Source organism: Littorina saxatilis, linkage group LG12, assembly GCF_037325665.1.
Source record: "Littorina saxatilis isolate snail1 linkage group LG12, US_GU_Lsax_2.0, whole genome shotgun sequence".
NCBI classification, from domain to species: Eukaryota; Metazoa; Mollusca; class Gastropoda; order Littorinimorpha; family Littorinidae; genus Littorina; species Littorina saxatilis.
In genome coordinates this window covers 83,783,347-83,810,801 of record NC_090256.1, presented here as the reverse complement: position 1 = coordinate 83,810,801, position 27,455 = coordinate 83,783,347, and the positions used below count along the sequence as shown (strand labels likewise).

Below are 27,455 nucleotides of genomic sequence, written 5' to 3'. Positions count from 1 at the left end.
CGGTCCCTTCCAGACTCGTGGAATGGGAACAGCACGAACATGATTCAGGGGCCATAATGCCATTCCTGATCCTATCATGCCGAGTCCCATACTTGTCGATGATAAAATCGTTTATTTAACGTCACTCTGTAAAAACATTGGCGACATTTGTCTTAGATTAAGAACACACACAGGCACGCACACAAACTTTCCCTTTATGTACAGTGGTTCACCGCCCCCCGCACACTCTCGCTCATCTAATTAAAAATAGTGTTAAGAGATACTTGGATATAAAATGGTATTTTTAAAAGTTCTGATAAAAATATATAGTAGCTGTATGAGAAGCAATGGCGTCAGCCGCAGCAACGTCTCTTCATATCCAGGGACCAAGTGGGTGCGTGTGCATAAGTCCAGCGATAAGTTTGGGACCTTGCCACCCAAGGTCTTTATTAAAACTTAAAAGATAGCTTAATTTTTCCTTTGAGGTATTTGGCAGAATATTACTTTATTTATTTGAGTTTATAAAATGAGTCAGGGGTTGAAAGTGGCATGAGTTCAAATCACACTCCAAAGTCAAATGAGCAATGGTGAGGTCGGATTGACAGGTGCATTTAAGCTCTAGAAATTGGTAATTCCCAGCTTCTGCCCTCAGGCGGTTAATCCTTTTTATTACACGTGGGCATGCATTATAGGTGTTCATCTGTTTTGATGGGGCTTCCCGAATGAGCCAGCCAGAGCTTATAGCCTTGTGCATATATTTGTTCCTCCATTCTCTCCAGAGAAGAGAGTCTGTAAGGCTACTGATCTCAGAAGCAGACAATGGCAGGTCTACCTGGGATCGGAGGAGCCTATGCCTTGGGCAGCTTCTTTAGCGGCTTTGTCCGCTTTCTCGTTGCCAGGCACGTTCACGTGTGCTGGACACCAGACCAGGTTAATCTCGCTTCCTTTTTTTATAATTTTATTTGCCAGCTCCTTTATGGCAATGACAAGATCATGTCTTTTTGATCTTTTGTTAGATCTTAATGCTTCAATGGCTGCTTTGGAGTCAGAGAATATAGCTATCTTTTGAGGAGGAGTGTTCTTGAGATTGAGATGAACAAGCGACATGCAGATGGCAAGGAGCTCAGCTGAGAAGATCGAGTTTCTGTTGCACAGTTTAAATTTCCCAGTCATGTCATCGCTGGGGATTACAAAAGCTGCGCCAGCCTTCTTGTCATCCAACACTGACCCGTCTGTGTAAACATGAACATGGCCTTTGTATACAGTATCAATGTGCTCAAGGGCTTGTATCCTGAGTAATAACTGATCATCCTTTGTAGCTGTGCAATATTCTGTGTCAAAATTCATTTCTTTCATTGTCCATGAGGGATCACGAGATATGGGGTTTTGGGCCACATCATTTGGGTCGACACTGATTTCACTAAAGAGTGAAGCATTGAATTGAGCCAGTGAGGAGAAAGTAGTGCCAAAGTGGGCCTTTTTGTTTTGGACATGATTGTAATGCGGTTGTAGCTCCTCTTTTGTTGAGTTTTGCACTGTGTTGGCTCGAACATTGTAATCTGCGCAGCACTTACGCCGCCACATGTCAAGAGGGAGGAATCCTGCTTGGTGGTATACAATGGCCTGCTTTGAATGCCTTGGGTGTCCGAGGGCAAGCCGAAGGGCACGACATTCCGCTGACTGTAGCTTATCAAGCCATTTTCGAGCCGACGAGAAGTAGGCCTCCTGTCCATATGATAGTCTTGATCTTATAAGAGCTCTGGTGATGTTTGTTAGAATAACTGGGCACTTTGCCCATGGTTGGGCAGCCAGTATTTTAAGAAGGTTGATGGTCTTATTTGCTTTGCTTAAAAGATACTTTAAGTGAGCAGTCCATAGTCCATTTGAGGTGAAAAGTACGCCTAGATATTTCACCTGCTGACTGGGTGAGACAACAGATTTATCTAGTGAGAACTGTATCTTTTCTCGATCTTCCAGTTTTCGGTTTGTAAAGACAACGAATACAGTTTTCTCGGCAGAGAGAGTGAAGCCATTCTCCCGCATATAGTTCGCAATGTTATCTATAGCTGTTTGCCACTCTTTAGAGAATTTGTGTTCTGTTTTATAGGTTTTGTTTTGATACTCTTTGCATAGAGCAATATCATCCGCATAAAGCGTCAGTTCGGCTCCATGTGTTTTAATTGTCGATATGTCATGCAGCATAATGCTAAAAAGCAGTGGTGCTATTACTGAGCCCTGTGGCACTCCCATGTCAACTTTGCGAGTGGATGATTTGGCACCTTTATAATCAGTTTGAAAGGATCTGTTCAGTAGAAAGCTTTTTATGTATTGAAACATATTACCACTGATGCCTAATTGCTTCAATTTGAACAACAATCGTTGGTGCCATACCGTATCGTAGGCTTTTTTGATGTAAAAAAAAGACAGCAAAGAGAGACTTCTTGCGTGAGAGAGCTTTCTTAATTTTGGAGGACAGTTTTACAATGTGATCCGAGACACTCCTGCCTCGACGGAAACCGGCTTGGCACAGGGGTATTACCTTTTTTCTTTCTTTCTCTCTTTCTTTTTTTTTTTTTTTTTTTTTTTGTCGACGACGCCCTAGGTACCACATCACAAACAGAACTGTGCAATACACAGGTGTTTTCTACAGACACACTCAAACACACACACACACAGAGAAGCCGTATATATATATCTATATCTATTGTATAAATATATAGAGATAGATGAGAGTGTATTTTTCGCGTGGCTATAAATTGATTCGACCTTTGCACTTTTACAGTGAGGATAATTTACGGGTTCAATTTACGTTCTGGACACTGCGGTGACCTTCTAAAAATAGTAACAGAACGCCGGGAATATCCGAAGGGAATATAGTGCACCATACGAAGGAAGGGAGGTAAACGCTGAAAACATGGAGAAGATAAGGAAGAGTTATGCCGTAGTTGATCCCCCAAAAAACCCAAAATCCACCAATAACTCCCTAACCGTGTGTTTGACTGGTCCCAATTTTTGTAAGGACCGTCTCAGGAATGTATAGAACCTGTTCACCAAGTTTGGTGACGATCGGTCCGTTCAGTCTTGAGATCTACTTGCGAACACAAACAAACACATCGAGTGAAACCTATACACACCCCTATACCGGGGGTGTAATGATGATGCTATGGATTTCCAATTTGGATTGAGACTACGTGACAGGGCATTTTACTAACATGTCATAACAATAGTGCGACATCCCATTTTGACACCATATCCCATTTGGCCGCCATGCCGTTTCACCGTATTCTATTTATCCCCCATCCCATTGTCGCGACATTTCACAAGCCAAGCGTCATTTTACTACCGTGTCATAACAATAGCGCGTCATCCCATTTTGACACCATCCCATTTGGCCGCCATCACATTTTTACATTTAGTCACGTTTTTTTCATTTTTTTGATAAATGTCTTTGATGACGTCATATCCGGCTTTTCGTGAAAGTTGAGGCGGCACTGTCACGCCCTCATTTTTCAACCAAACTGGTTGAAATTTTGGTCGGGTAATGTTCGACAAAGCCCGGACTTCGGTATTGCATTTCAGCGTGGTGGCTTAAAAATTAATTAATGACTTTGGTCATTAAAAATCTGAAAATTGTAAAAACAATTTTTTTTTATAAAACGATCCAAATTTACGTTTATCTTATTCTCCATCATTTGCTGATTCCAAAAACATATAAATATGTTATATTCGGATTAAAAACAAGCTCTGAAAATTAAATATATAAAAATTATTATCAAAATTAAATTTTCCAAATCAATTTAAGAACAGTTTCATCTTATTCCTTTTTGGTTCCTGATTCCAAAAACATATAGATATGATATGTTTGGATTAAAAACACGCTCAGAAAGTTAAAACGAAGAGAGGTACAGAAAAGCGTGCTATCCTTCCCAGCGCAACTACTACCCCGCTCTTCTTGTCAATTTCACTGCCTATGCCGTGAGCGGTGGACTACGAGTATACGGTCTTGCTGCGTTGCATTGCGTTCAGTTTCATTCTGTGAGTTCGACAGCTACTTGACTAAATGTTGTATTTTCGCCTTACGCGACTTGTTTATTTATTCTTCTTGCCAAGCCTCACTATACTACTACACTGCGTATTCAACTAGGAAGACATTCCGTTTACGCCAAATTTCATTTTTGCCACAATCCAAAATGTCGCAAAATAGAGATGGCGGCAAAATGGGATGACGGCAAAACGGCATGGCGACAAATTGGAATGTGGCGCTAGTGGTTTGACACGGTGGTAAAATGACACATGGCCTATGAAATGTCGCAAAAATGGGATGGGGGCAAAATGGGATAACGGCGAAACGGGATTGCGCCAAAATGGGAAGTGGAGCTAATGGTACATGATATGGTGGTAAAATGACACTTGGCCTGAGAAATGTCGCCAAAATGGGATGGGGGCGAATTGGGATAACGGCGAAACGGGATTGCGCCAAAATGGGACGTGGAGCTAATGGTACATGATATGGTGGTAAAATGACACTTGGCCTGAGAAATGTCGCCAAAATGGGATGGGGGCGAATTGGGATAACGGCGAAACAGGACTAATAGATCCCTTGACTTGAGGTAGTGCGACTCTGTCACTGCTAGCTTTCCACTCGGAGGAAGCGACCGGAATTTCCCAACGATGGGACATCCTAGTAATGAATTTTTTTTTTTTTTTAATTCTTAAAATTAACAGTCGCGCTACCCCAAAAGTCAAGGAATTTCGTGTTTGTCCCTTGACTTTGGAGATGACAAGAAAATATCGGGCGCACAAACGTGATTTGTAAATTTTTTCACAACATATGTCGCCTAGCGCCATGTATGTGATGAAACCATTCATATATACCGTTCAAAAAAAGAAACGCATAGTTGCTACTTGCCAAATTTGTTTTATTTTTCGAAAAAATTAACAGAAAATTCAATATTTAGATTATTTGTTTGAAATTTAGTATGGACACAGTTGAATGCACACACAGTTCATTTGCATCTTCAAATCAATCAGTCAATCAATACGATTGGGTGCCGAGGCTGTCAAGTCAGTAGGGGGTGTGACTGCCTTGAGCAGCAACAACTGCCCGGCACCTTCTGGGCATGGACTGGATCAGATGCCGGATATCTTGCTGTGGGATGGTGTCCCACTCCTCCTGAAGTGCCTGCAATAGATCGCGGTGATTTGCCGGCGCTTCTTCTCGCCTGCGCACACGTCTGTCCAATTCATCCCAGAGGTGTTCTATCGGGTTCATGTCTGGTGACATGGATGGCCAGGGAAGCACCTGGACATGGTGGTCGGTGAGGAACTGGGTGGTGAGTCGTGCTGTGTGCGGGCGAGCGTTGTCCTGCTGGAATATGGCATCCTGGTCAGCCAGAAGAGGAAGGGCGTGTGGGCGCAGAATTTCCTCCACGTATCGCTGGGCAGTTATGCGCCCTTGGACGTGCACCAGGGTGCTCCTTCCAGCGGTATTGATTGCCCCCCACACCATGACGCCTCCATCACCATGAACGGGTGCCTCATCCACACAGTTGGGCGCGTAACGTTCGTTTACTCTCCGGTAGACCCTCCTCCGACCATCATGTCGCTGGAGCAGGAAGTAGGACTCGTCGCTGAACCACACGTGACTCCAGTGATTCCGGACGGTCCAGCGAAGGTGCTGGTTGCCCCACTGCACTCGGTTCTGGCGATGACGGCGGGTGAGGACAGCTCCTCTGTGAGGTCTGCGAGCTTAAACCAGCTTCATGCAGGCGGTTCCGCACGGTCTGGTCCGATAATCGGTGTGGCCCGGGGAGAGCCTGGACAGAAGATGAGGCCGACAGGAAACGATTCCGGAGGTGGCGGAGCCGTATGAAGCGGTCGTGAGCAGCAGTTGTCGCACTTGGTCTTCCCGCTCGTGGCAAGTCAGCAACGGAGCCAGTGGCTTGAAACCTGACCCACAGTCTACTGATGGTGCTCTGGGACACGTGGAAGTGCCTGGCGATTGCACTTTGACTTTGGCCTGCTTGTAAACGACCCAATGCAATTTGGTGGTCTTCTCTGCTCAATCGGGCCATCTTTCGTCGCTGAATTGTCGTCTGATTTCTTTGTGGCGAACAATCCGCTTTTATGGGTTTTGGAAGACATGGTGAGAGCTCAATATTCCCCGAGTTTCACGAGATTACACTGAAGCATGACGAGTGGTCATGCCAAATGAGTAATTTTGACATTGTAACCACTGATAACGCATGCGTCACGTGCAGAGCTCACTTGTGGCAATGGACGAAAGGTCGACGACCAGATAAAAATTTTCTGCAGTTTGGTGGATATCCTTGTAGCCCTATAACTAAATCAACCAAATATTACAAGCTATGCGTTTCTTTTTTTGAACAGTATAGCTCTGCGGAAGCTCTGCACTTTTGGACGTCCCCATTTCACTGCTGTACAGCAAACATCGTCCCCAAATACCTGTTTGTTTCTAAAAAATCACGCTGGAGGTTGCATTTTATGTAATAACCTCCTGAAATGAGTTTTGACACTTTAGAATGGCATTTAACGCTCATTGAAGTTTTAAGAAACTTTCTAACACCTAAAACATTCATAGCACCGATGACGTAATTGTAGCTCTGCACTTTGTGGCCACATACGTCCCCATTTCACTGCCGTACAGCAAACATCGTCCCCAAATACCTGTGTTTCTAAAAAATCACGCTGGAGGTTGCATTTTATGTAATAACATCCTGAAATGAGTTTTCACACTTTAAAATGGCATTTAACGCTCATTGAAGTTTTACGAAACTTTCTAACACGTAAAACAAAAGAGACCCCAACTGCCTGTGTTTTGAGCAAGATGGCATTTTGATACACAGCCGACCCCAAATGACTGCAAAACCACCTACGTGTGTGTGTGTGTGTATGTGTGTGTGTGGGTGTGTGTGTGTGTGTGTGTGTGTGTGTGTGTGTGTGTGACGTGTCACTTGTGTCATCATAGTTTCAGTGTGTGTATGAGTGTAGATTGAGAGAGAATTTCATTACTTTATTGTCCCATCGCTGGGAAATTCGGGTCGCTTCCTCCCAGTGGAAAGCTAGCAGCAACGGAGTCGCGCTACCCGAGTGTCTGCGTGTTTAGGTGTATTCAGCCACCTGCACTTATGGCAGAATGTGTCTTTTGCGTGCCATTGTGATGACACGGGGGTGGGACACGGCTTCCGTCTCTGGGTCTGCACATAAAGTTGACCCGTGTCCGTCCCGACCCGAATTCGAACCTGCGACCTTTCGATCACAAGTCCAGTGCTCTACCAACTGAGCTGAGAGAAAGTGACAGAGAGTGAGTGTGTGGTTATTTGTTTGTGACTGTGTGCGTGCGTGTATGGGTGCGTGTGTGTGTGTGTATATGTGTGCGCGCGAGCGCGCGCGCGTGTGTGTGTGTGCAGTGTGTGGTGTGTGTGTGTGTTTATGTGTGCCGTCAGTGTCACTTGTGTCATAGTGTCAGTATGTGCATGAGTGTACGTTTGTCTGTGTGTGCATGTGTCGTAAGAGAGAGAGAGAGAGAGAGAGAGCGACACTTCTTTGGCAATTTTGGACCAGACAGCGTCTTTATGTTTAACAGTTAGACTGTTCTGTAAACTTGGTGTTTACTGTGTTTTTTTCTAATTAACTGTTCTGAAATTTGGACAGAATAACCGTTCTTTCGTAAAACACTTCTGTCAAGAGTACAGCAATTTCACCATCTGAAAAAGGTGCAGAACGCCCCTCCGTGTCTACTTTCTTTTTGAGCGGCACACGTGCCTTGCCATTTTCGTTGACTGCCATGTTGATAGAAACGTGCGCATGCGTATTAGTAGGGATTCCCCCAATTTCCCCGACCTTGACCTTAATACTCTCGCTGTCACTACTTTGGCGTTCAAGTCAGTTCATGCATTGTGAACAGTTAGAAAGTTGACTTCGGGAGTTCCCACTTTGAAAAGAGGCCTCTACTTCCAGTGTTTCTTACTTCTAGTTCATGCATACGGGCCCAGACGTGATCAGTCTCTAATCTAACATTATGTATGACTGACTGTAGAACAACTCGTGTTCGGTGTAAAATGTACCTCCGATGTTTATAACACCCACGTAAAAAAACAACAATCTGAGTCTACTTGTTAAAACTTTTTTTATATGTGTACATCAGCTCCCGTCCCTCTCATCAGTCGAGCTAACTTCCACACCCACCCCACACCATTTGTCTAGCTCTAATCTAAGCATTAAACCCTAATCAACCCTCGGGGTAGGCAAACCACCTCCTATTAAACTTCTCTAACTGCTGGCCACCTCTGGTGGTTTTATCGGCGAGGGGGCTCCGCAAAGCGCAGGGTTATCATTTTAATTGCCTTATCCTGACACCTCTGATAGTTATTAGCGCCATAAAAGAGAGAGTGCTCCGCGAAGCGCGGAGAAAATGGGGGCAATTACTGAATTTTATTGGTGCTTACCCCAGCTGGAGTGGTCATTAGTACCGAGCAACAGGTACAGGCACATGAAATCACATGACAAAATATAAAACTCAATAAACCGTTTATCCGCAATATCTCCTTATCACTACTTAAACACAGGCACCTTAACCTATAACTTTATGCTGGTCCCTACCCTTGCGCATTGCGCAAAAAAAAAAGGGGCCGGTCCGTGCGCGATACCTACTTCTGAGGCACCTCTGGCAAGACACGCATCAAGTCACTTTCGACGCCATGAAGCGAGCCCTGACCTCGGCCCCAGTCCTTGCCTACGCTGACTTCAAGCAGCCTTTCATCCTGGAGACAGACACCAGCCACGACGGACTTAGCGCCATCCTCTCCCAAGAACAGGAAGGACGACGCAGAGTCATCGCCTACGCGAGTCGACGATTGCGGCCGACGGAGAAAAACCAGGCTGCATACAGTAGCATGAAGCTGGAATTCCTGGCGATAAAATGGGCAATCTCCGAAAAATTCAGACACTACCTGCTGGGGGAAACATTCACCGTTCTCACGGACAACAATCCATTGGTCCACTACAAAACGCCCCCCCTCGGAGCTCTGGAGCAGCGCTGGGCAGCCCAACTGGCTCAGTTCAACTTTACGATCAAATACCAGCCAGGGAAAACAAACCCCGCTGACGCCCTCTCCAGGATGCTCCCGTCATTTCCCTCTCCCACGACGTCCACCTCCCTCCCCCCTGAATTGGCAGCAGCGCAACAAATCTGCTGCGAGCGACAGGCTGCCGCCATCCCAGACGTCGCTCCCGCCTTTCATCATCCAGACACAAAAGCAGAGCCCGAGACAATCTTCCCTCGGCTGTCGTCCACAGAACTACAACGGCTTCAGAGGGAAGACAGCACCATCGGGCCTGTTTTAACGACCTGGCCCACCAAACCTGCCACAGGCCAAGACCGTCAGCTGCGCAGCCTTGTACAACAGCACGACCGTCTCTATCTGAGAGATGGCGTCCTCTATAGAAAGGTTACTGACTCCATCCACGGGCCCCAGTTCCAGCTCGTCTTGCCGTCAACGCTCCGTCCAGATGTCCTAGCCATGCTACACGACAACATGGGTCATCAGGGCTACGACAGAACCATGCAGCTTCTTCGGTCCCGGGTCTACTGGCCAGCAATGTACAGCCAGGTGAAGCAGTACCTCGACAACTGTCAGCGCTGCTGTATGGGTCGTCTCCCCTCGACGACCCACACCACTTCTACGCCTCTGCTGGCCAGCCGCCCTCTTCAGGTCCTCGCCGTGGACTTCACCAAGCTAGAAATCGCCAGCGACAACCGCGAGAACGTCCTCGTCCTCACTGATGTCTTCAGCAAGTTCACACAGGCGATTCCCACCAGGAATCAAGAAGCTGCGACGGTGGCGAAAGTCCTGGTCAACAACTGGTTCCAGCGCTTCGGGGTTCCGGAGCGAATCCACAGTGACCAGGGCAGAGACTTTGAATCAAAACTCATAAAGGAACTCTGCGAGATGTACGACATCAAAAAGAGTCGCACCACACCGTATCATCCGCAGGGCAACGGCCAGTGCGAACGGTTTAACAGGTCAATGCATAACCTGCTGCGCTCCCTGCACCACGAGCAGAAGACCAGGTGGCCCCTTCATCTCCCGGAGCTGGTCCAGGCCTACAACAACATACCCCATGCGTCCACGGGCTTCGCACCACACTTCCTGCTCTTCGGGCAACAACCCAGGCTGCCCGTTGACGACATGTTGGGCTTCCCAGCCCCAGCAGCCAGCGGCACCATCGACTGGGTGCGGCAACATCGCCTGCGTCTGACAGAGGCTCATCAGAAGGCCTTTGACCACCTTCAACAGGCGGTGGTCAAGAGGACAGCGCTCACTGACAGACGCGCTGCAGACCACGGCCTCAACGTTGGTGACCACGTCTACCTGCGGAACCGGGTCCTGGGGCGCAACAAAATCCAGGACTATTGGAAGCCAGACATCTACAGGGTGACCTGCCGCGTCGCTGAACATCAGCACGTCTACCTCGTCGCGCCTTTAGCTGGTGGCGCGGAGCGAGCTGTCAATAGAAAGGACTTACTGCCAGCCTCCGAGACTCTTGACAATCACGAGGAAGATACACCGTCTTCGGCTACCTCGGTGCCGAGTGAAACAGACTCTGAGAGTGACAGTGATGACGAACTCTGGATCACACTTCCAAGGCCCAGACCTGCGGCTCTTGCGGGTCCGGCTGTGGTTGCTGTGCCTCCTCCTGCACCTGTTGCTCAACCGGTACCAGCACCTCGCCGGTCACAACGAATTGCTTGCATGCAAGGTAACAATTAACTTGATTTTATTTTTTGAATGATCGTTTACTCGGTAGGCTGAATTTGACTGATTCAGCTAAAGAACAATGCTACTAGTATTAGCATTCAACTGGGCTAAATAATGTCTTGCACATAAAACTCGCGAGTGTATCGTAACCCATGTGTATCGTTGCGATTTTTTCCCCGTTTTCATCACATATTATTTCTGGAGATCAGTAAGGTCTGAGTAGTAGTCGGTTAAAAGTCCAAAGTTAAGCCCTCAGTGCCATTGGCCCGTAAAGCTACCTATTTACGATTTAGGCGCAGAAACCCCTACAATTGATGAACGGGAATTATGGTTGACACATATATTTTGGGTAATGAACTCGTATCTAACTCATGACGTGGTGATATAGTAAGATGCCTTTACTGTAAAGCCGTGAGCGAGAGTTTTTGTGAGTGTTGAGCTTGTGCATACAAGAGCGCACATTGAAAGAGAAACCCTATATTATCAACTAAACGGGTTGGTGGGGATGAAGGTTGCATTTTTGTATGGTAGTGTTGACATTGGGTTACTTTTTCTCAGTGGAGAAAATTGACTGTCAAGATGATTGAACCATATGTCTAAGTCATCTCATTCCCATTTTGTATTGCCATGGTTTGATAAATGTAGCAATGTTTTCCCATGAAATTCCTGATTGTTTGCACTTTTATGTTTTTGACGCAGTACTTTGATCATAATTATGTGAGACACTTTGTAAAATGCAGGCCTCACTTTTGATTTAGCAAAGCTGGTACTGATCACGAGAACATGTTTTTGTAACTGTCGATTTTCTCAGTGACATATGTGAAAGTCATAGGCAAAGTGTTCGCAATTTTTCTCTTTTTGGATAATCTAAGATGGTTTGATAAATTCAGCCCTTAGGCTTTCCTGTTTTCTTAAAATCAGCGCGGCCGCTGATATGTAAAAGAGTTGGGGGGGATGTAGCCAAGTGCACTTCGCTACCCTAAACACTCTAATCATCGCATAGCGAAACAGCCTTGTGTACAGTACAAACGGGATACCCACCCCATAGCAGACGATACGATGCTGCGCGCGCACCATTGCCGGCGCAAATTCTAATAAAATACATTTCTTTATATATCTACCTAACTTCTATCTTTCAAAGTCCTTTTTATCTTTGATACGGTCCTAATTATATTTAGGTTTGCATAGAAGTCACTGATTTGAGGCTGCATATTATTGTGTTATTTACGATAATGCTTCGAACTGACCAAAGCGTCACTCTGACCTTGACCGGTTTTCATGTATCGTCGAGAGAAATTGATTCTCACAAACTCATCTTTGTCTTTTCAATCATTGTTTTGTCATTTTTGTATCACTATTACATATCCCGGTTGCATATGATTTCAGTTTGTTTATAAGGATTTGGTTGTAATGAGTGATGCTTGGTTCCTCTGCAAAGATTGCTAATTTATGCAGACAGGTACTCGCGCAGGAATTTAGCCGATTCCATTTACTTTCGGACTTTACCGCTTCGTACTAAGTCAATGTATAATTTTCCCCCAAGTAACGCATATCATGATGTTTGTATTGGGTTCTTCTTTTTATCTGTATGATTTATGAGTTTGTCCATTATTCCAGTTTAGAGAGTTTTGTAATTTTCTGCACTGAAGTTGGTTCAGTGCCTTCACTGGGACCATTGTTTTTGCATCCTACTAAATAAATATAAGTTTTTATGAAATGTTATCCATTGCAATGGAAAGCTAAAGGTCGTAGCTTTAATTTGATGTATTGTTCGTTAGGATTGGTTATGTATTTGTTTAAATAACGTAGGGTAAAGCATGTGTAAGAAACACAGATTCCGTGTTTCTGGCCGTATTTAGGCGATTCTTATTCTCGGCGGACGGTGCTTTCTGTGCAGTCCGCGCCGGGGCTATAAGTATAAGCCGGACTCCTAGCAGCTGAACAAGACGGTCCCTACACTTGCTTTGCTGTCTACGGGTTTCGCCTTCGGCCTCTACGTTTCCTTGCATTGTTTTCTTGAATAAAAAGTTGAAACAAGACGCTTGGACTTGGGCTTCGTGTATCTACTACCTTTCCACTCCTCCACTACACATATGTAGCTATTCTGATGGACACGTGGGGGAATTCGGGAGCTGTGATTGGATGGTCTCAACATCCCTTTTCCGATCATCAAAGCATAATGCTACGGAAGTCGGACATTTTTGCCAATGCACCGATTAACAGTTCCGCGGCAATTTTAGATTCGCACATGCGCACATCTTGTTGTACAGCTTTTGAGTGAGGAGCGTCTTTGTAACCTAACCTCTATTCTGCCAAAAACGCAGTTTTGGCGCAGGGGGTATGGTACAAATAAACGTCGTATACTTCGTTTCGGCAAACAGACATTTGTAAATTATACACTAAACAAAAGCTAAGGCTTTGTTCTATCAGACAATATACAAACAACATTCTTCCTATGGATACTTTTAGACATCGTGTTGAGAAAATCAAATTATGTCATTCTTCCAAACGATAAGTGAAGATAATTCAGTCCCAGGTTAATATTGCAATCATATAGGCTATATACACACACAAGTCGATTTTTCTTATAGATGGACTGACTTGGCATCCATATTGGTTAGTTCCATTTGGCAGACACCAACCATATGAAACAAAATTGAGTCAATGTGCATCAGCTTCAAAAAAGAGAAAAAGATCGACTGGGGATAAAACCTGACATAAACACAGCCCTGGAAGAAGATAGTTTTGTCCTGCCAGATGTCATTTGATGCAGCATACGAAAGATGAAACTGTTATAAGGAAATACGAGTTTGTTTAAACGGATATTGTCGTTTTCTAATTTTTCACTTCCGGTTTTGCCTCATAATGTCGAATTATTTGTCTAAAATAAGTATTTTTCATTTTATAAAACTCGCATTTAATATATATTGAAATTTTTTAAAACAAAAGTAATCTTTTATGAAGCTTTATGCATCTGATTATTAAAGGTAACCGTTTTAGACTTTTGACATGCAGTTTTGTTATGTACAAAATCAATCAATCAATATCAATCAATATGAGGCTTATATCGCGCGTATTCCGTGGGTACAGTTCTAAGCGCAGGGATTTATTTTTATTTTTTATTTTCATGCAATTTATATCGCGCACATTATCAAGGCGCAGGGATTTATTTATGCCGTGTGAGATGGAATTTTTTTACACAATACATCACGCATTCACATCGGCCAGCAGATCGCAGCCATTTGGGCGCATATCCTACTTTTCACGGCCTATTATTCCAAGTCACACGAGTATTTTGGTGGACATTTTTATCTATGCCCATACTATTTTGCCAGGAAAGTCCCTATTGTCAATCGTGGGATCTTTAACGTGCACACCCCAATGTAGTGTACACGAAGGGACCTCGGTTTTCCGTCTCATCCGAAAGACTAGCACTATCTGAAATGTACTTTTGTTGCATAGTGTATTTAGATTAAACCTAAAAGACATCATTGTACGCTCAAAAGTAAATGTTTTACTGATCACAAAAAAGTTTGAGAATGTTTTAACAGCAATAAGCTACCGTATACATATGATTGCAAACAATGATTGAGTTATACTTCCGGTTTCTTGAGTCTTCCTATCTTCTTTCGATTTTTTTCTAAGACTGGCACTTAGTAAAAGCGTGTTTTCAAAGAAATTCAAAAAAATGTAATCTCTGTATCATACTGACGTGTTTGTCTTTTTATTCGGCATGAAAAGATATTCATTTCATGTGGCAGAAAATCCTAGTGTACGCGATACGCTCGTTACTGTGACCCTACCCTGCAAAATCACACGTCAACACAGACCGGGGGTTGGTAGCTTTAAGTGCTTGTATACACCAATTGTTTTCACCAAGTGCAATTTTTTGTCATTAATAAAGAAATAAACATATTTTGTACATCATTGCAAAATACCATTTGGCTTTGAGAAAATGTTATTTCCGTCCTTCGCTTTTCTAAGCAGTCAAAAGAGACATACGATTCAGCAGAATTAGGTCGTGTCAATGGATGTCCGTAGACTCAGTAATTTTTCGCTCACGTAAGTTTAGCCTATGCGATGCTAACTTTTGTCTGTCTGTGCGTGCGTGCGTGCGTGCGTGCGTGCGTGCGTGCGTATGTATGTATGTATGTATGTATGTATGTATGTATGTCTGTGGTAGAAACTTTAACATTTGACTGAACACCGAAATACTAATTTTACCTGGTTATTATTCAAGCAACAGCTTCAAAATATTGAAGCAATGATCAACATTTCGTCGGCACGTATGTAGTTAAAGTGTGTATCCAAAGAAAACGGGTGGTGGGGGTTTGGGGGGGGGGGGGGGGGTAAAAACAGCTGACTGGTTTGTGTCGTGTGTGGTATGTAGACCAGGTCAGGGGTCAAGGTTAGGTCAGATCGCGTGAAGGATTGTGGTTATCACCGAGCTGCAGTTCGCCGATTCGGAGAAGACGACTATGGTTAAACCTCTCGTTTCACATCCCCAGAACTTCTAATGAAATATTCCTTCATCGTACAATCAGCAATGTACGGAGGGGAACTGTGACCCACAGACTAGATACGGCAGCTAAATACTGTAGGCCTACTGCTCAAACATTAGAAATAATTCTACCATTAGAGTACCAGCAAGACACTGTGATTAAACGAATAATTAAATAATTTCTATTTGGTGTTCGTCAACGTATAGCGGCAGAAAAGATCAAGAGTTGCATTCAAGGTGTACATTATATTCGCGTGACTCTTGCTACCTGAACGCGCACCTTTTACAAATGTTTTTTTTAACGTGTGCTGTTTGTAAATTTGAAAGGTATACAGATTTGCTGACAAAATTGCCTCCTTTTTCAGTGGATCTATTGTGATACTGATGGCGGCTCTTCCTGTCCAGAGGGCGCTGGCAGCGTTCTGTTGAAACCGTGATCGTGGCGGATGCTCTTGTCTGCTACACGGATGTTGTCGTCTGCGCAGGGCGCCGAAGTGGCTGAATACAGTTCAACGGCACACATATTTTCCTCTGATGATACTGAATCGAACGAAACAGACTCATTAAAGACTTTCAGTTCCAGGTCTTGTGTACAACATGCTTAAACCAGAGACATACATACATCTATGTCTCTGCTTAAACGCGACGAAAAATGATAACCATATTAATTGTTCGGTGTTTGTGAGAACTGGAATCCGAAGATCTTCAGAAAGACGAAATGTGGATAACATTAAAACAAAATATGGATAAAATATGCGTAAAAGACGGCTAAAGACTGGGCAAAACTTTGTAAGAAGTGCACAAAATCTGGCCCTTATTCTCCCATACGTTCTCACTTATTCCCTGCCCGTAATACTGACTACATAGCATGAAGCCAGCTTCAGTCCTGACGCAGATACTTTTGGAGCAATTAAAAATTTGAAAACATGTAATATGACTGAACACTGAATTTTGTTGGTGCCGGAAACATGCTCATGACGCCGTATGCATGGTGGAGGCTGTGTCGCCGCCAATGCTTTCAGTTTTCACGACAAGCGCAAACTACACACAAACAGTTCATGCAAATTAATACGCATGCCAGAACATGAAAAAAAAACCAGAAACAAACAAGTACACGCCCTTGTCAAATGTAAATGTACAATGCATACAGGGTTGTGATGTAAAATGTAGCGCCGCTACAAAAAAAAGTAGCGAATAGCGGTAAACTACTTTTTTTTTCGAAAGTTGTAAAAGTAGCGAAATAGTAGCGGCGCTACTTATTTTTTTGTAGCGAATAGCGATTTTGCGCTACAAATTCCGCTACATGTGTAATCTTTTAGGGACATTTGTGTTGATCGCGTGGTCACAGATTTATGAGCTGCTAACGAGTGTTTTCGGCGAATACTCACCGGAAGTTACACCGGAAGTTACATTGTTTTGAATCGCGATAGGCCTACTCAATGATCGATCGATCATTCACACTCAGTTCACACTTCATTCTCAAGAGCAAACGATGGCAGCCGGACGTGTATTACCGAGTTTTTTGGATAATTTTTTTAGCAAGCTTTGCTTTCATCGAGGAGAAGGAAGACAAGTTTTTATTTAAATGCTTGTTGGGTTGCGCTCCTGCGAAAGTGTTCTCGTGTGGAAAAACCTCTTCCTACAACTTGAAGGTTCATTTGCAGGTATGTCTACGTTTTCAGTATTTTACTTCAGTATTTTACGTCTGTCATTTCATTTCGAATGCTTGCAACAAGGTGCCCTGTCAGTAAAATTTCCTCATCCTTCTCTCCTTCTTCTTTATAGAGAAAACATCCATTGGTGAAGGATGCAACAGCACCAAGAAAGAGGAAAAGAGAGCCGAGCCCAGAAAAGCAACCCACCATTGTCAAATCCATGAGAGTTTGTCCCAAGATCACCAAAACACAGGCAAGTTATTGTTTAACTGTTACATTTAGTGTTTATCATCTGGTTTGGTTATTTATTTAAAGTGCTATTGCACTTAGCTGATTGCACACCAGGGATTTTTTTAATATCAAGACCTGAAACCTGAAGACTATCTATATTTTGCAGTTGGACACTGCAGTACTAGAGTTGCTGTTGAACGAAAACCTACCCTTTCATCTTTTGGAGAGTGACCATTTCCAAAAGTTTGTCACAACCGTAAGTGGAGGACCTCAAACACTAATGTGTCGGCGCACAGCTAACAACAGACTGCAGGTAAGAATAGTAACTGATCATGATATAGGCAGAGTAAATTTAGCAAATTTAGCCTGCTACACTTAAAAGACCATTGGTGTGGAATTGCCATGGCTCCCCACATAATTATGTTGCATAGTATTGTTACATGCTGATTATTGGATTATTTGTAAACTTTTTGTACAGGACAATCTGAAGCAACAGAAGAATCAGATGATCACAGAGCTGGAGGGGGTCAACCATGTTTGTGTGACTGCAGACTGCTGGACTTCTCGCCATAGGTATATATATACTGGGCTCATCGTGCTTAACATAATCAAGTCTAATATAAAATCGGGTAATAAAAACAACATTCACAGCCTTTCATACGACATTTGACAGAGGAATTATTATGGAGCATTATTGTGTGTGTGTGTGTGGTTTGTTCTAGGTCCTTTCTGGGTGTCACTTGCCACTTGCCACTTGACACATACACCACAACCCTCGTCTCGATTCCCCGTCTATGTTAAAACATGTAGTCCAAACTTGACTAAATGTAAAAACGAAACTGACCTGAAGAGGGACCGGGCAGTGTTGGGCGTGGTGCTCTGGGGGGTGACAGACGACTGGGAGGATACCGTGGAGACGGAGGAGATCTCCGTGGTGTTCCCCGATGGGTTCGTCACCGTCGTCTGGCTTGGCTGAACCGGAGTCGTGCTGTTCCCGGACGGTTCCGTGGAGTTTCCAGACTCTGGCGTGGTGACGTTCGTGGCGGGGGCATCTGTCGTCGTGTCGTTGCTGGCAGACGTGGTGCCGTTGTTGTCTGGCGGCGCCGTGGTCATGATGATGGTGGTGGAGTTGGTGTCTGCAGGCATCGTGGTGTTGGCCTCAGTGGTGTTGCTGTCGATGATGGTGGTGATGGGGACGGCGGGGGTTGTGTTGTTGGCGGCCTCTGTTGTGTTGTTGGTGGCCTCTGTTGTGCTGTTGTCTGTCTGTCCTAGGCCGGAGGAGGCAAAGAGGCATACGCACACCGCAGCGAAAATCACTTGTTTCATCATGATGGCTGTAGGAAGTTTTCTTTTTGACGTTTTCAGAGACAAAATGTTATATCACAACCTTGTATCCTCTCGTGGTATTCTGAAAGGGTTTCGGTGTTGATTTTTATGGTATTTTCCTCCAGTATTTCCCTATTACTCTTCCTTGATTCCCTGCGCTCGACGCACGCACACTGAAACAGCAGGTGTTAGTAACAACGCCGCACCACTAGAGAGATAGAGTGATCGGCTCCAGATACGCCCACTGTATTTAAAGCCGTGTCATGGGGAATGATGATGGAGATGAACCTTGGTCACCATCTCGTGGCGTGCACGCCGCGATGTCTTTGCATTGTGAAATGCAGCTAATAGCTACGTGACAACAGCCTGTCGCCTGCATGATGAGGCAGAAAAAGAAAACTTATCTCCCTTGCCTTTCGTATTGTTCAGACCTACCCTTGTATGATGATTGGCGGTTTTGCAGTAAGATTTGTGTCCTCTGTCTGACCTCACGACTTGCCGAAGGATGACATCAGTTCAAAGAGGGTCAGAAAATCACTCTTATTAACATTGACAAAAGATTGTGGCCGATTTAGTACGGGATTTGTTCGTCTGGTTTCTGCTGGCTCTTAGTTCTCGACATACAGTGCATGGTGCCTTCGATGAGCGGCCACCGTTTGATAAAGGACACCTTCTACAGTCCCTTCGTCTATTATCTTGACCAACGTGTACCGACAATGACAGGTCACCTGCCATGTAAGGACAATTGCAGCTGGCCCAAAGGGTGTCCTTTCATGGCAGGTACCATTGTATTAAATCCGTTTGACATTTTCTGAAGACCGAGGTTCGGTCAAAGCACAGCTCGGCCACCGGTTGTCTTTCTTGGTCAGTTTTGTGGGTCAGCTTGCCCCTTTGTTACCTTCAGTAGGTATGTTATCGGAAGTCCAATACAACATTTAGTTGATTAGGATCATAGGACGGATGCGAGAACATTATTGCTTTAGAAATGCATTCGTTTCGTGTTTTTCAAAATTCTAAATAAGACCTGATGGATCTCTATGTTTGCATCATGCAACGTATACTATATTATTGTCTGATGCTAAAATGGAAGAGGAAAATGAGCCATACACGTAAAATCCCACTCGTCCAAACTAACAAGTACATGTACACTCATGGGAGATGCGGCCCAAAAAATTAGGTGAAGAAGAAGAAAACGAACAAAAAGAATAAAGAACCGCCTGATGCTGTCAAGGGGATTTAAACTTCAATTGGGATAGTAACTTCCAAGTGAAAATAAAAAAAACAATTCTCATTAACTCTAATGCGTGCTATTATTTTGTTACGTTTCGGGGTTTGCAGATGCCTAAGGCCCTGACGCCACCTTTCTCCCGCGGTGATAAAGTTCGGCATCTCTGCCGAAATGACGGCACAGTTTTCAGCGATTTCAAATAAGTTTAGGCGTTTCGCCGCCTGTGAACGCCACTGAAACATCTCTGCACATGAAATCAGTAGATTTCTCTGAGATGCCCATAACCCCAAAACTTGATTTGAAACTCTGTTCATTTATCTCTTATTTCGAAAACCGTTTGAAAATCATGCAAACTGTACTTTCAAAAGTCTTCTCGTTGATTAGAAAAAAAAATCCCCCACAAGAATTATACCAGAAATGTCTCTGCGTGTAAAACTTTCCTCTCGAGAACTAATTTGGAGTGCCCGCGTTTGACTCTCTCAAAAACAATGGCAACAGTACTGTAATTGTCAGTGTACTGTACAAAGGGTTATGTCGAGGTCAGGTGTAGTAACATCAGTCGTGTCATTGACATATGATTATTCGTCGTGTGATAAACAAGTTTATCGGTTGCTCAGGTTCAATCGACTAGGCGGGCTATCAGATCAGTAGGTGTCAGTTAAAAATTGTCAATGTAGTGAGTAAGTACACACACACCTACCCACACACACACACACGCACACCACCGGCAGGCAGACAGACACACACACACACACACACACACACACACACACATCAGGGGCGGATCACATCATTTTTAAGGGGGAGGGGTTCCACATTTCTTGTAGGGACAATTGGACGACGCGAAGCGTTTAGTAAGGGCGCACAAATGGAGCAATCTGGTGCAATCTGAACCAAGAAACTTCCCCTAATACACCTTCAAAAAAGTAAAATTAAGAAGACACATTTGGATGAAAACAAGCAAAATTGACCGATCTAGTGCAACCTGAGCCAGCGAATTACCCAACTACCTTCCAAAACCGTCATTCAGAAGACAAAGGCCGCCTCCTAGGGGGGTTCGGGGGCATGCCCCACCGGAAAATGTTGATACAAATCAAGAAAATGGAGCAATCTGGTGCAATCTGAGCCTTCATTTTTTCTTCATTTTATTTTTTCTAATAATTTTTTGTTCTCTCTTTTTTTTTAAGCCCGGAACCCCCCCCCCCCCACCCACCCCCTTACCCCCCCCCCCCCCCCCTTAGATCCGCCCCTGCACACACACCCACACGCGTCCGTCCAGTATTTTTAAAGGTATATTCTCTCAGGCTTGTCGTGTGTACGATCATGTACGCCACCATCGATGTGTCCAGACTGTTAACATGTACGCCACCATCGACCTGTCCAGACTGTTAACATGTACGCCACCATCGATGTGTCCAGACTGTTAACATGTACGCCACCATCGATGTGTCCAGACTGTTAACATGTACGCCACCATCAACCTGTCCAGACTGTTAACATGTACGCCACCATCGATCTGTCCAGACTGTTAACATGTATGCCACCATCGATGTGTCCAGACTGTTAACATGTACGCCACCATCGACCTGTCCAGACTGTTAACATGTACGCCACCATCGATGTGTCCAGACTGTTAACATGTACGCCACCATCGATGTGTCCAGACTGTTAACATGTACGCCACCATCGACCTGTCCTTACTGTTAACATGTACGCCACCATCGACCTGTCCTTACTGTTAACATGTACGCCACCATCGACCTGTCCAGACTGTTAACATGTACGCCACCATCGACCTGTCCAGACTGTTAACATGTACGCCACCATCGACCTGTCCAGACTGTTAACATGTACGCCACCATCGACCTGTCCTTACTGTTAACATGTACGCCACCATCGACCTGTCCAGACTGTTAACATGTACGCCACCATCGACCTGTCCAGACTGTTAACATGTACGCCACCATCGACCTGTCCTTACTGTTAACATGTACGCCACCATCGACCTGTCCAGACTGTTAACATGTACGCCACCATCGACCTGTCCAGACTGTTAACATGGGAGAAGAACATCCTTCCACCGCCCTGATATGGCCCTTCGAGATCGGCTGGGCGTCAAGCAAACAAACAAACAACAGGAAATTCCTCCGAGGTAGGAAAAACACCCCCGTTGGTCAAAGGGAAATAACCATTCTCACTGCCACCAACTGAGAAGGTTATTTCCCTTTGACCATTAATATGTCCCTCTATAAGTCCTTGTAGAATCTTAATCCACCAATAACTCCCTAACCGTGTGTTTGACTGGTCCCAATTTTTGTAAGGACCGTCTCAGGAATGTATTGAACCTGTTCACCAAGTTTGGTGACGATCGGTCCGTTCATTCTTGAGATCTATATGCGAACACAAACAAACAAACAAACAAACACATCGAGCGAATCCCACACCCCTATACCGGGGGTGTAAAAACATCCTTCCGCTTGGACATATACCAATTATCAACAGTCTGTCCATTTCCTGTACAGTGTTGGGTGTTGGGGATTTGTTTCCAGTTAACTTCGCAGGATAATAATCATGAGGATACTCCTATGGCACAATTCCGAAAAGAGTTTTAAGCCCCTTAGGTAAGCATTTGTATCGACGACCAAATTCCTCCAGCAACAAAATGGCAAAACCGCACAGAATTAAAGCAGCCATGCATGCTGCCGAGTTTTGGTATGGAGTGTGCAAGTTGGCAGGATGCTCTTCCCCCATGTGAAGTCTGGACGGATCCATGGCGACTAAAAGGTTGACGTACACCACAGGAGCTTGTATTAATCAAAGTGCCGGTCGATCGAAGTATTTTACTCCTTCGATATTCGATCGACCGGCGCTTTGATGCAAGCTTCTGTGGCTTACACGGGAAGGACGGTATCTTCAAAGAGCGTTCAGAAAGCTGTGTGTGTCACTGGCTTTATCATACAGAACGTGTGCAGCTTTATCTAGTTTGACCCGCCACGATCAAGCAAAGAACTTGACCTTTATTCTGCCGGCACATTGTTTTTTCTACCTGCGTTTTGGTTGCATTTCTTTCGTGGCGATTTGGAATGACAAGCATTGTCTAGCAGTGCTGATGAACTCCAACAAAACGAATATGCTGATGAAGCTGGTATTCGGTGGGTTGCTTCGCGCGCGCGTGTGTGTGTGTGTGTGTGTGTGTGTGTGTGACGGTGTGTGTGTGTGTTTGACAGGCTTTTAGCCCGCCGGTTCAGTTTGTGTGTGTGTGTGCCAGTATGTGCATGTGTGTGGATGCGTCCGTGCATGTCACATTGTATATATATATATGTGTGTGTGTGTGTGTGGGGGGGGGGTCACGGGACGCTTTAGTGTTCACGTCAGTATTTGTTTTAGTGGTGATACTGGTGGGACGCTTGGCGGCAAGAGGGACAAACATCAGGGGAGTGCTTGGCAGGTCTGTCGCTCATGCAGACGCCGTGAGGGGAGGTCCAGAGAGACGTGCTGTGGATGACCTCTTCACACCTTCGTCTACCACACGCCTAGACGTCACAGGTAAGCCGCGCAACATTGACGCCTGTTGTGTTGGATTGTTTGCTTCTGAGAGAGCAAAACATCACCCAGCCGTAAAAAAGAGTGCAATCAAACAAAATGAAAAAGATAAAGAAATAAAGCTTTTAAAGAGATAGAAAGAGAGACAGAAAGAGGGAGATCAGATAAGATAGGATAATTCTTTATTCATCGAGGGTATAGAATTACGTAGTGATCTACTTTCTTTCGTTTGTATACATCTGGTCCTCTCTCCCTTTACGAGGGACTAATCTAATACTGCTAATTACAAAACAAATGTGCATGTTTACAAACAAACTAAGAACAGAAAGTATATGCATATGAACTTGAATGCATTGCAGAATTAATTTGCTTTATGCAAAATGCAAGGAAGCAACACTGAAGAAATCGTAAATAACACCATGCACATAAGCACACATTGAATTAAAGATAAATGCGTAGCAACAGGTGCAATCTTCGTGGTCCGGTGTTCGGGAGCTATCAGGAAATATAGTGTAACCCTATGTTCATCTCGCTCTCCGTTCACTGTCCTCCTTCCACCCCAGCTGGGAAAACTGACGCGCAAACCCATCTCCACAAAAAGGACGATTTAGTGATATCACATCATAGTGTAATCTGATCTTGTTTGCAGATGTTGTTCTTTTAAATCATAATGTTAGCTACTGCGGCTTTTCTGTTTTTAATGTTACATATACAACTTTATTGTGTGAATTCATGGGACAACGACAAAACAATATCACACGTAGAGCCGTTAACAATAAAACAGTAAATTAAATTTTTGGGGAAGGCTTCAAACACACACACACACACACACACTACACTACATGACACGCGCGACCTGTATGTCTGCTTGTCGGTCGATATGCAAACATACTCAGGAACATCAATAGACAGACAAAAACGAACGTATGGACAAAGGGACCAAACGCCGATCGACTGACAGCCCAACATACAAGACACTGACGGAGATCACAGATAGACAAAGACAGACATACTGCATCGATTCAGTCACAGATTCTTTCCTTTCTCTACAGTCTTCTATCAAACCACATAGTCAATATTAATTTGGTCCGTGGTATATATTGTATGTCGTTCCGGTTTACTATTGTAGCACCGTTGGGTTCAATTGGGACCACCAGCCAAACAACAGCATCAGTCTCAACACCAGCAACATCAACGACACCATCGACATCATCACCAGCAACAACGTCCACGGTGACAGCCACACAGTGCCAGGATGTCATCAGCACGTGCAGTGACTACAAGCAGGAGAGCTGTGTGGAATACAAAGCTTACATGGCCGTCAACTGCCCCCGTTTCTGTGGCTTTTGTTCAGGTGTGTGTGTGACTGACTTTTGGCGCCTTGAGTGTGTGTATGTCCGTGTGACTGACTTTTGGCGCCTTGAGTGTGTGTGTGTGTATGTGTGTGGTGAGTGGATGCGTGAGTGCATGCATGCCTCATTGTGTGTGTATGTGTGTTTGTCTGACTTTTGACGCCTTGAGTGCGCGTGTGGGAGTGAGTGGATGCGTGCGTGCATGCATGCCACATTGTGTGTGTGTGACTGGAGATAGGGGGTGTGACTGAGTGAATGCGTGCGTGCATGCCACATTGTGTGTGTGTGACTGGAGATAGGGGGTGTGACTGAGTGTGCGTGCGTGCATGCCACATTGTGTGTGTGTGACTGGAGATAGGGGGTGTGACTGAGTGAATGCGTGCGTGCATGCCACATTGTGTGTGTGTGACTGGAGATAGGGGGTGTGACTGAGTGAATGCGTGCGTGCATGCCACATTGTGTGTGTGTGACTGGAGATTGGGGGTGTGACTGAGTGGATGCGTGCGTGCATGCATGCCACATTGTGTGTGTGTGTGTGTGTGTGTTTAATTTACTTTGAACAATCGATTTACACACGTGCGTGTCATCGAACCAGCTGTTGTTTTTGAATTTAGAAAATGAAGGTACTTATTCAGATGTTTTTAATTGATCGACGGTTCTTAGTGATAGACAATGGTTTTAGAATACAGAATTCCCTAGCTCTTATGTTTTGTAGTTGTTTCTCAAAGAAACACCACATTTCTACTTCCAGGGTAACCCCATAACAATTGTCAATTCCACCCTCAGTCTCAAATTGATATTTTCCGTATATGAGCTTGAGATGGGGGATAATAAAGTTTCAAGTATGTAGTTGAAGTGGTTTGATTTTTACGCTTTTTAACAGATATTTTTTAAATACGGAGATTGCCTCAGCAGTAGTAGGTTTGACACTGAGCACTAGCCACACTCGTAGGACATGAACCCTTCAGTCTCCCTGTAATTGGTGTTTAACTCATATATATTGTCTGAGAATGGTTTTTGTATTCAAGGCCCTTCAGAAAAACCAACAGGTAAAAATCTGGAGGGCTAAAATCGGGTTAGTGCGGCTACCACTCAGTGCCGAATTTGGAATAACTTTTCGAAAGAGCATAAAAGTCAGACCTTTCAACATACAGACTTGGGATTTTGTGAACTTATCATCCAATATCTCAAGCTAATGAACACTAACTATGAACAATTTGCCGAACAAAATAATGTTAAAGTAATTAGCATTTTAATGGGTGGCATTTTTTTTACCTTTTAAATCGATCTGTATGACACACACACACACACACTCTCTTAACACACAACGTTAGTCTGTACAACAACACTACACTGGGGTGTGCACGTTAAAGATCCCACGATTGACAAAAGGGTCTTTCCTGGCAAAATTGTATAGGCGTAGATAAAAATGTCCACCAAAATACCCGTGTGACCTGGAATAATAGGCCGTGAAAGGTGGATGCAGCGCCTAAAGGCAGTCGATCTACTGGCCGATGTGAATGCGCGATATATTGTGTAAAAAATTCCATCTCACACGGCATTAATAGGTAACATGCGCCTTGAGTCGCCTTGTGTGGTGAGATACGTGCGCGATATAAATCCTCGTAAATAAAATAAATAAAATCTTGAGTGGTAACAGCTTGATTGGCAACTACAAAACAACAGGTGTTTGTAATGACATAACCCGATTTTTGTCTTCTTCTGTGTTTAGGTTCTGGTCCGGTATGCAGAGACAGACTGGCCAACTGCGTGCGTTACAGCAAAGAGACGTGTCTGGCCTATGCCAACTTTCGTGACACACACTGCAGAGCTTACTGTGATAACTGCGATGCAAATGTTAATTTGAATGTGTAGTACAGATGGTAGCGTGTTTGTGCCCATCATTGTGGAGGGTAGGTTACAAAACATAATTATGGAAAATCTTGTTGTTATTGTTATTATTATTACAGGGCGTGCCGAAGAAAAATTTCCATTTTTAAGTAATATTTTAATGGACAATAAAGTGCTGTTATTGTTATTGTTGTTATTGTTATTATTATCATCCAGGCTGGTCGTGGTATGGCAATGAGACATGCCAGGCCTGGGCCAACAATCATGACACACACGTGCACTGCACAAACTAATGTGACGCCAATGTTGTGAATCTATCTATCTATATATATATACGACTTGTGTCTGTGTGTGTGTGTGTGTGTGTGTGTGTGTGTGTGTGTCCGCGATGCACGCCCAAGGTTCTCGATGGATCTGTTTCAAATTTGGTGCCCATATTCAGGTACACTCTGGACACAACCTGCTCGATGAGATATTTCAACACGTGCTCTCAGCGCGCAGCGCTGAACTGATTTTGGTTTTTCTCTGGATCCATTCCCAGTAACTCTTCCTTATCTTCTCCCGTGCTTTCAGCGTTTATCTCCCTTCCTTCGTGTGGCGTCAATCCATATTCCCGTTTCTATTTTTAGAAGGTCACTGTCGACAACGCTCAATCCATATTCCCGTTATACTATTTTTACTCTTCTCCAGTGTTTTGCGCGTTTATCTCCCTTCCTTCGTGCGGTGCGCCGGCAAAGCCGGCGTACACCCAGCAAAGCCGGGTCCCCGGCACAGCCGGGTATTCGGCTCAACTTCTTCCCGGCGAAGCGGGTATTCATCTAGTCTCTACCATATATAAACATGGATGTAAGTGTGTGTTCTTTCTTTCTTTATTTGGTGTTTAACGTCGTTTTCAACCGTTCAAGGTTATAGTAAGTGTGTGTGTGTGTGTGTGTGTGTGTGTGTGTGGTCGCCATACCTCTGAAATGGCAAGAGGCAAGAACAAGATAGTGTGCAGGCACACTCCCT

General features: G+C 44.4%; 4 protein-coding genes across 5 annotated transcripts in view; 2 read left to right on the top strand and 2 right to left on the bottom strand.

Annotated features, from left to right (window-relative positions):
* The window catches only part of LOC138982989 (uncharacterized), a 110,406-nt gene extending 94,213 nt beyond the window's left edge, over window positions 1-16,193 (top strand). The window contains exon 2 of the mRNA XM_070356378.1: window positions 15,627-16,193. Within this exon, the coding sequence (XP_070212479.1) occupies window positions 15,627-15,690 (64 nt within the window). The 3' untranslated portion in view covers window positions 15,691-16,193. The remainder of the gene's footprint in view (window positions 1-15,626) is intronic.
* LOC138982991 (uncharacterized) overlaps window positions 1-18,887 on the bottom strand; it is a 135,257-nt gene extending 116,370 nt beyond the window's left edge. The window contains exon 1 of the mRNA XM_070356379.1: window positions 17,992-18,887. Coding sequence (XP_070212480.1) covers window positions 17,992-18,476 — 485 coding nt within the window. The 5' untranslated portion in view covers window positions 18,477-18,887. The remainder of the gene's footprint in view (window positions 1-17,991) is intronic.
* Window positions 1-27,455, bottom strand: part of LOC138982996 (eukaryotic translation initiation factor 2-alpha kinase 3-like) — a 387,290-nt gene that overhangs the window by 314,085 nt on the left and 45,750 nt on the right. The gene's annotated exons all lie outside the window — the stretch shown is intronic.
* LOC138982988 (uncharacterized) lies at window positions 16,430-26,733 on the top strand. Of its 2 annotated transcripts, XR_011461028.1 has the most exons (5): window positions 16,430-17,460; window positions 17,626-17,720; window positions 23,089-23,247; window positions 24,374-24,598; window positions 26,329-26,733. XR_011461028.1 is itself a non-coding variant. In XM_070356377.1 (4 exons), the coding sequence occupies exons 1-4, from the start codon at window positions 22,811-22,813 to the stop codon at window positions 26,469-26,471; spliced, it is 570 nt and encodes a 189-aa protein (XP_070212478.1). In that variant the 5' UTR covers window positions 22,160-22,810; the 3' UTR covers window positions 26,472-26,629. The 2 variants fall into 2 exon arrangements, 1 of the variants encoding a protein (XP_070212478.1); XM_070356377.1 differs by lacking the exons at window positions 16,430-17,460; window positions 17,626-17,720 and adding an exon at window positions 22,160-22,853 and having other exon boundaries at window positions 26,329-26,629.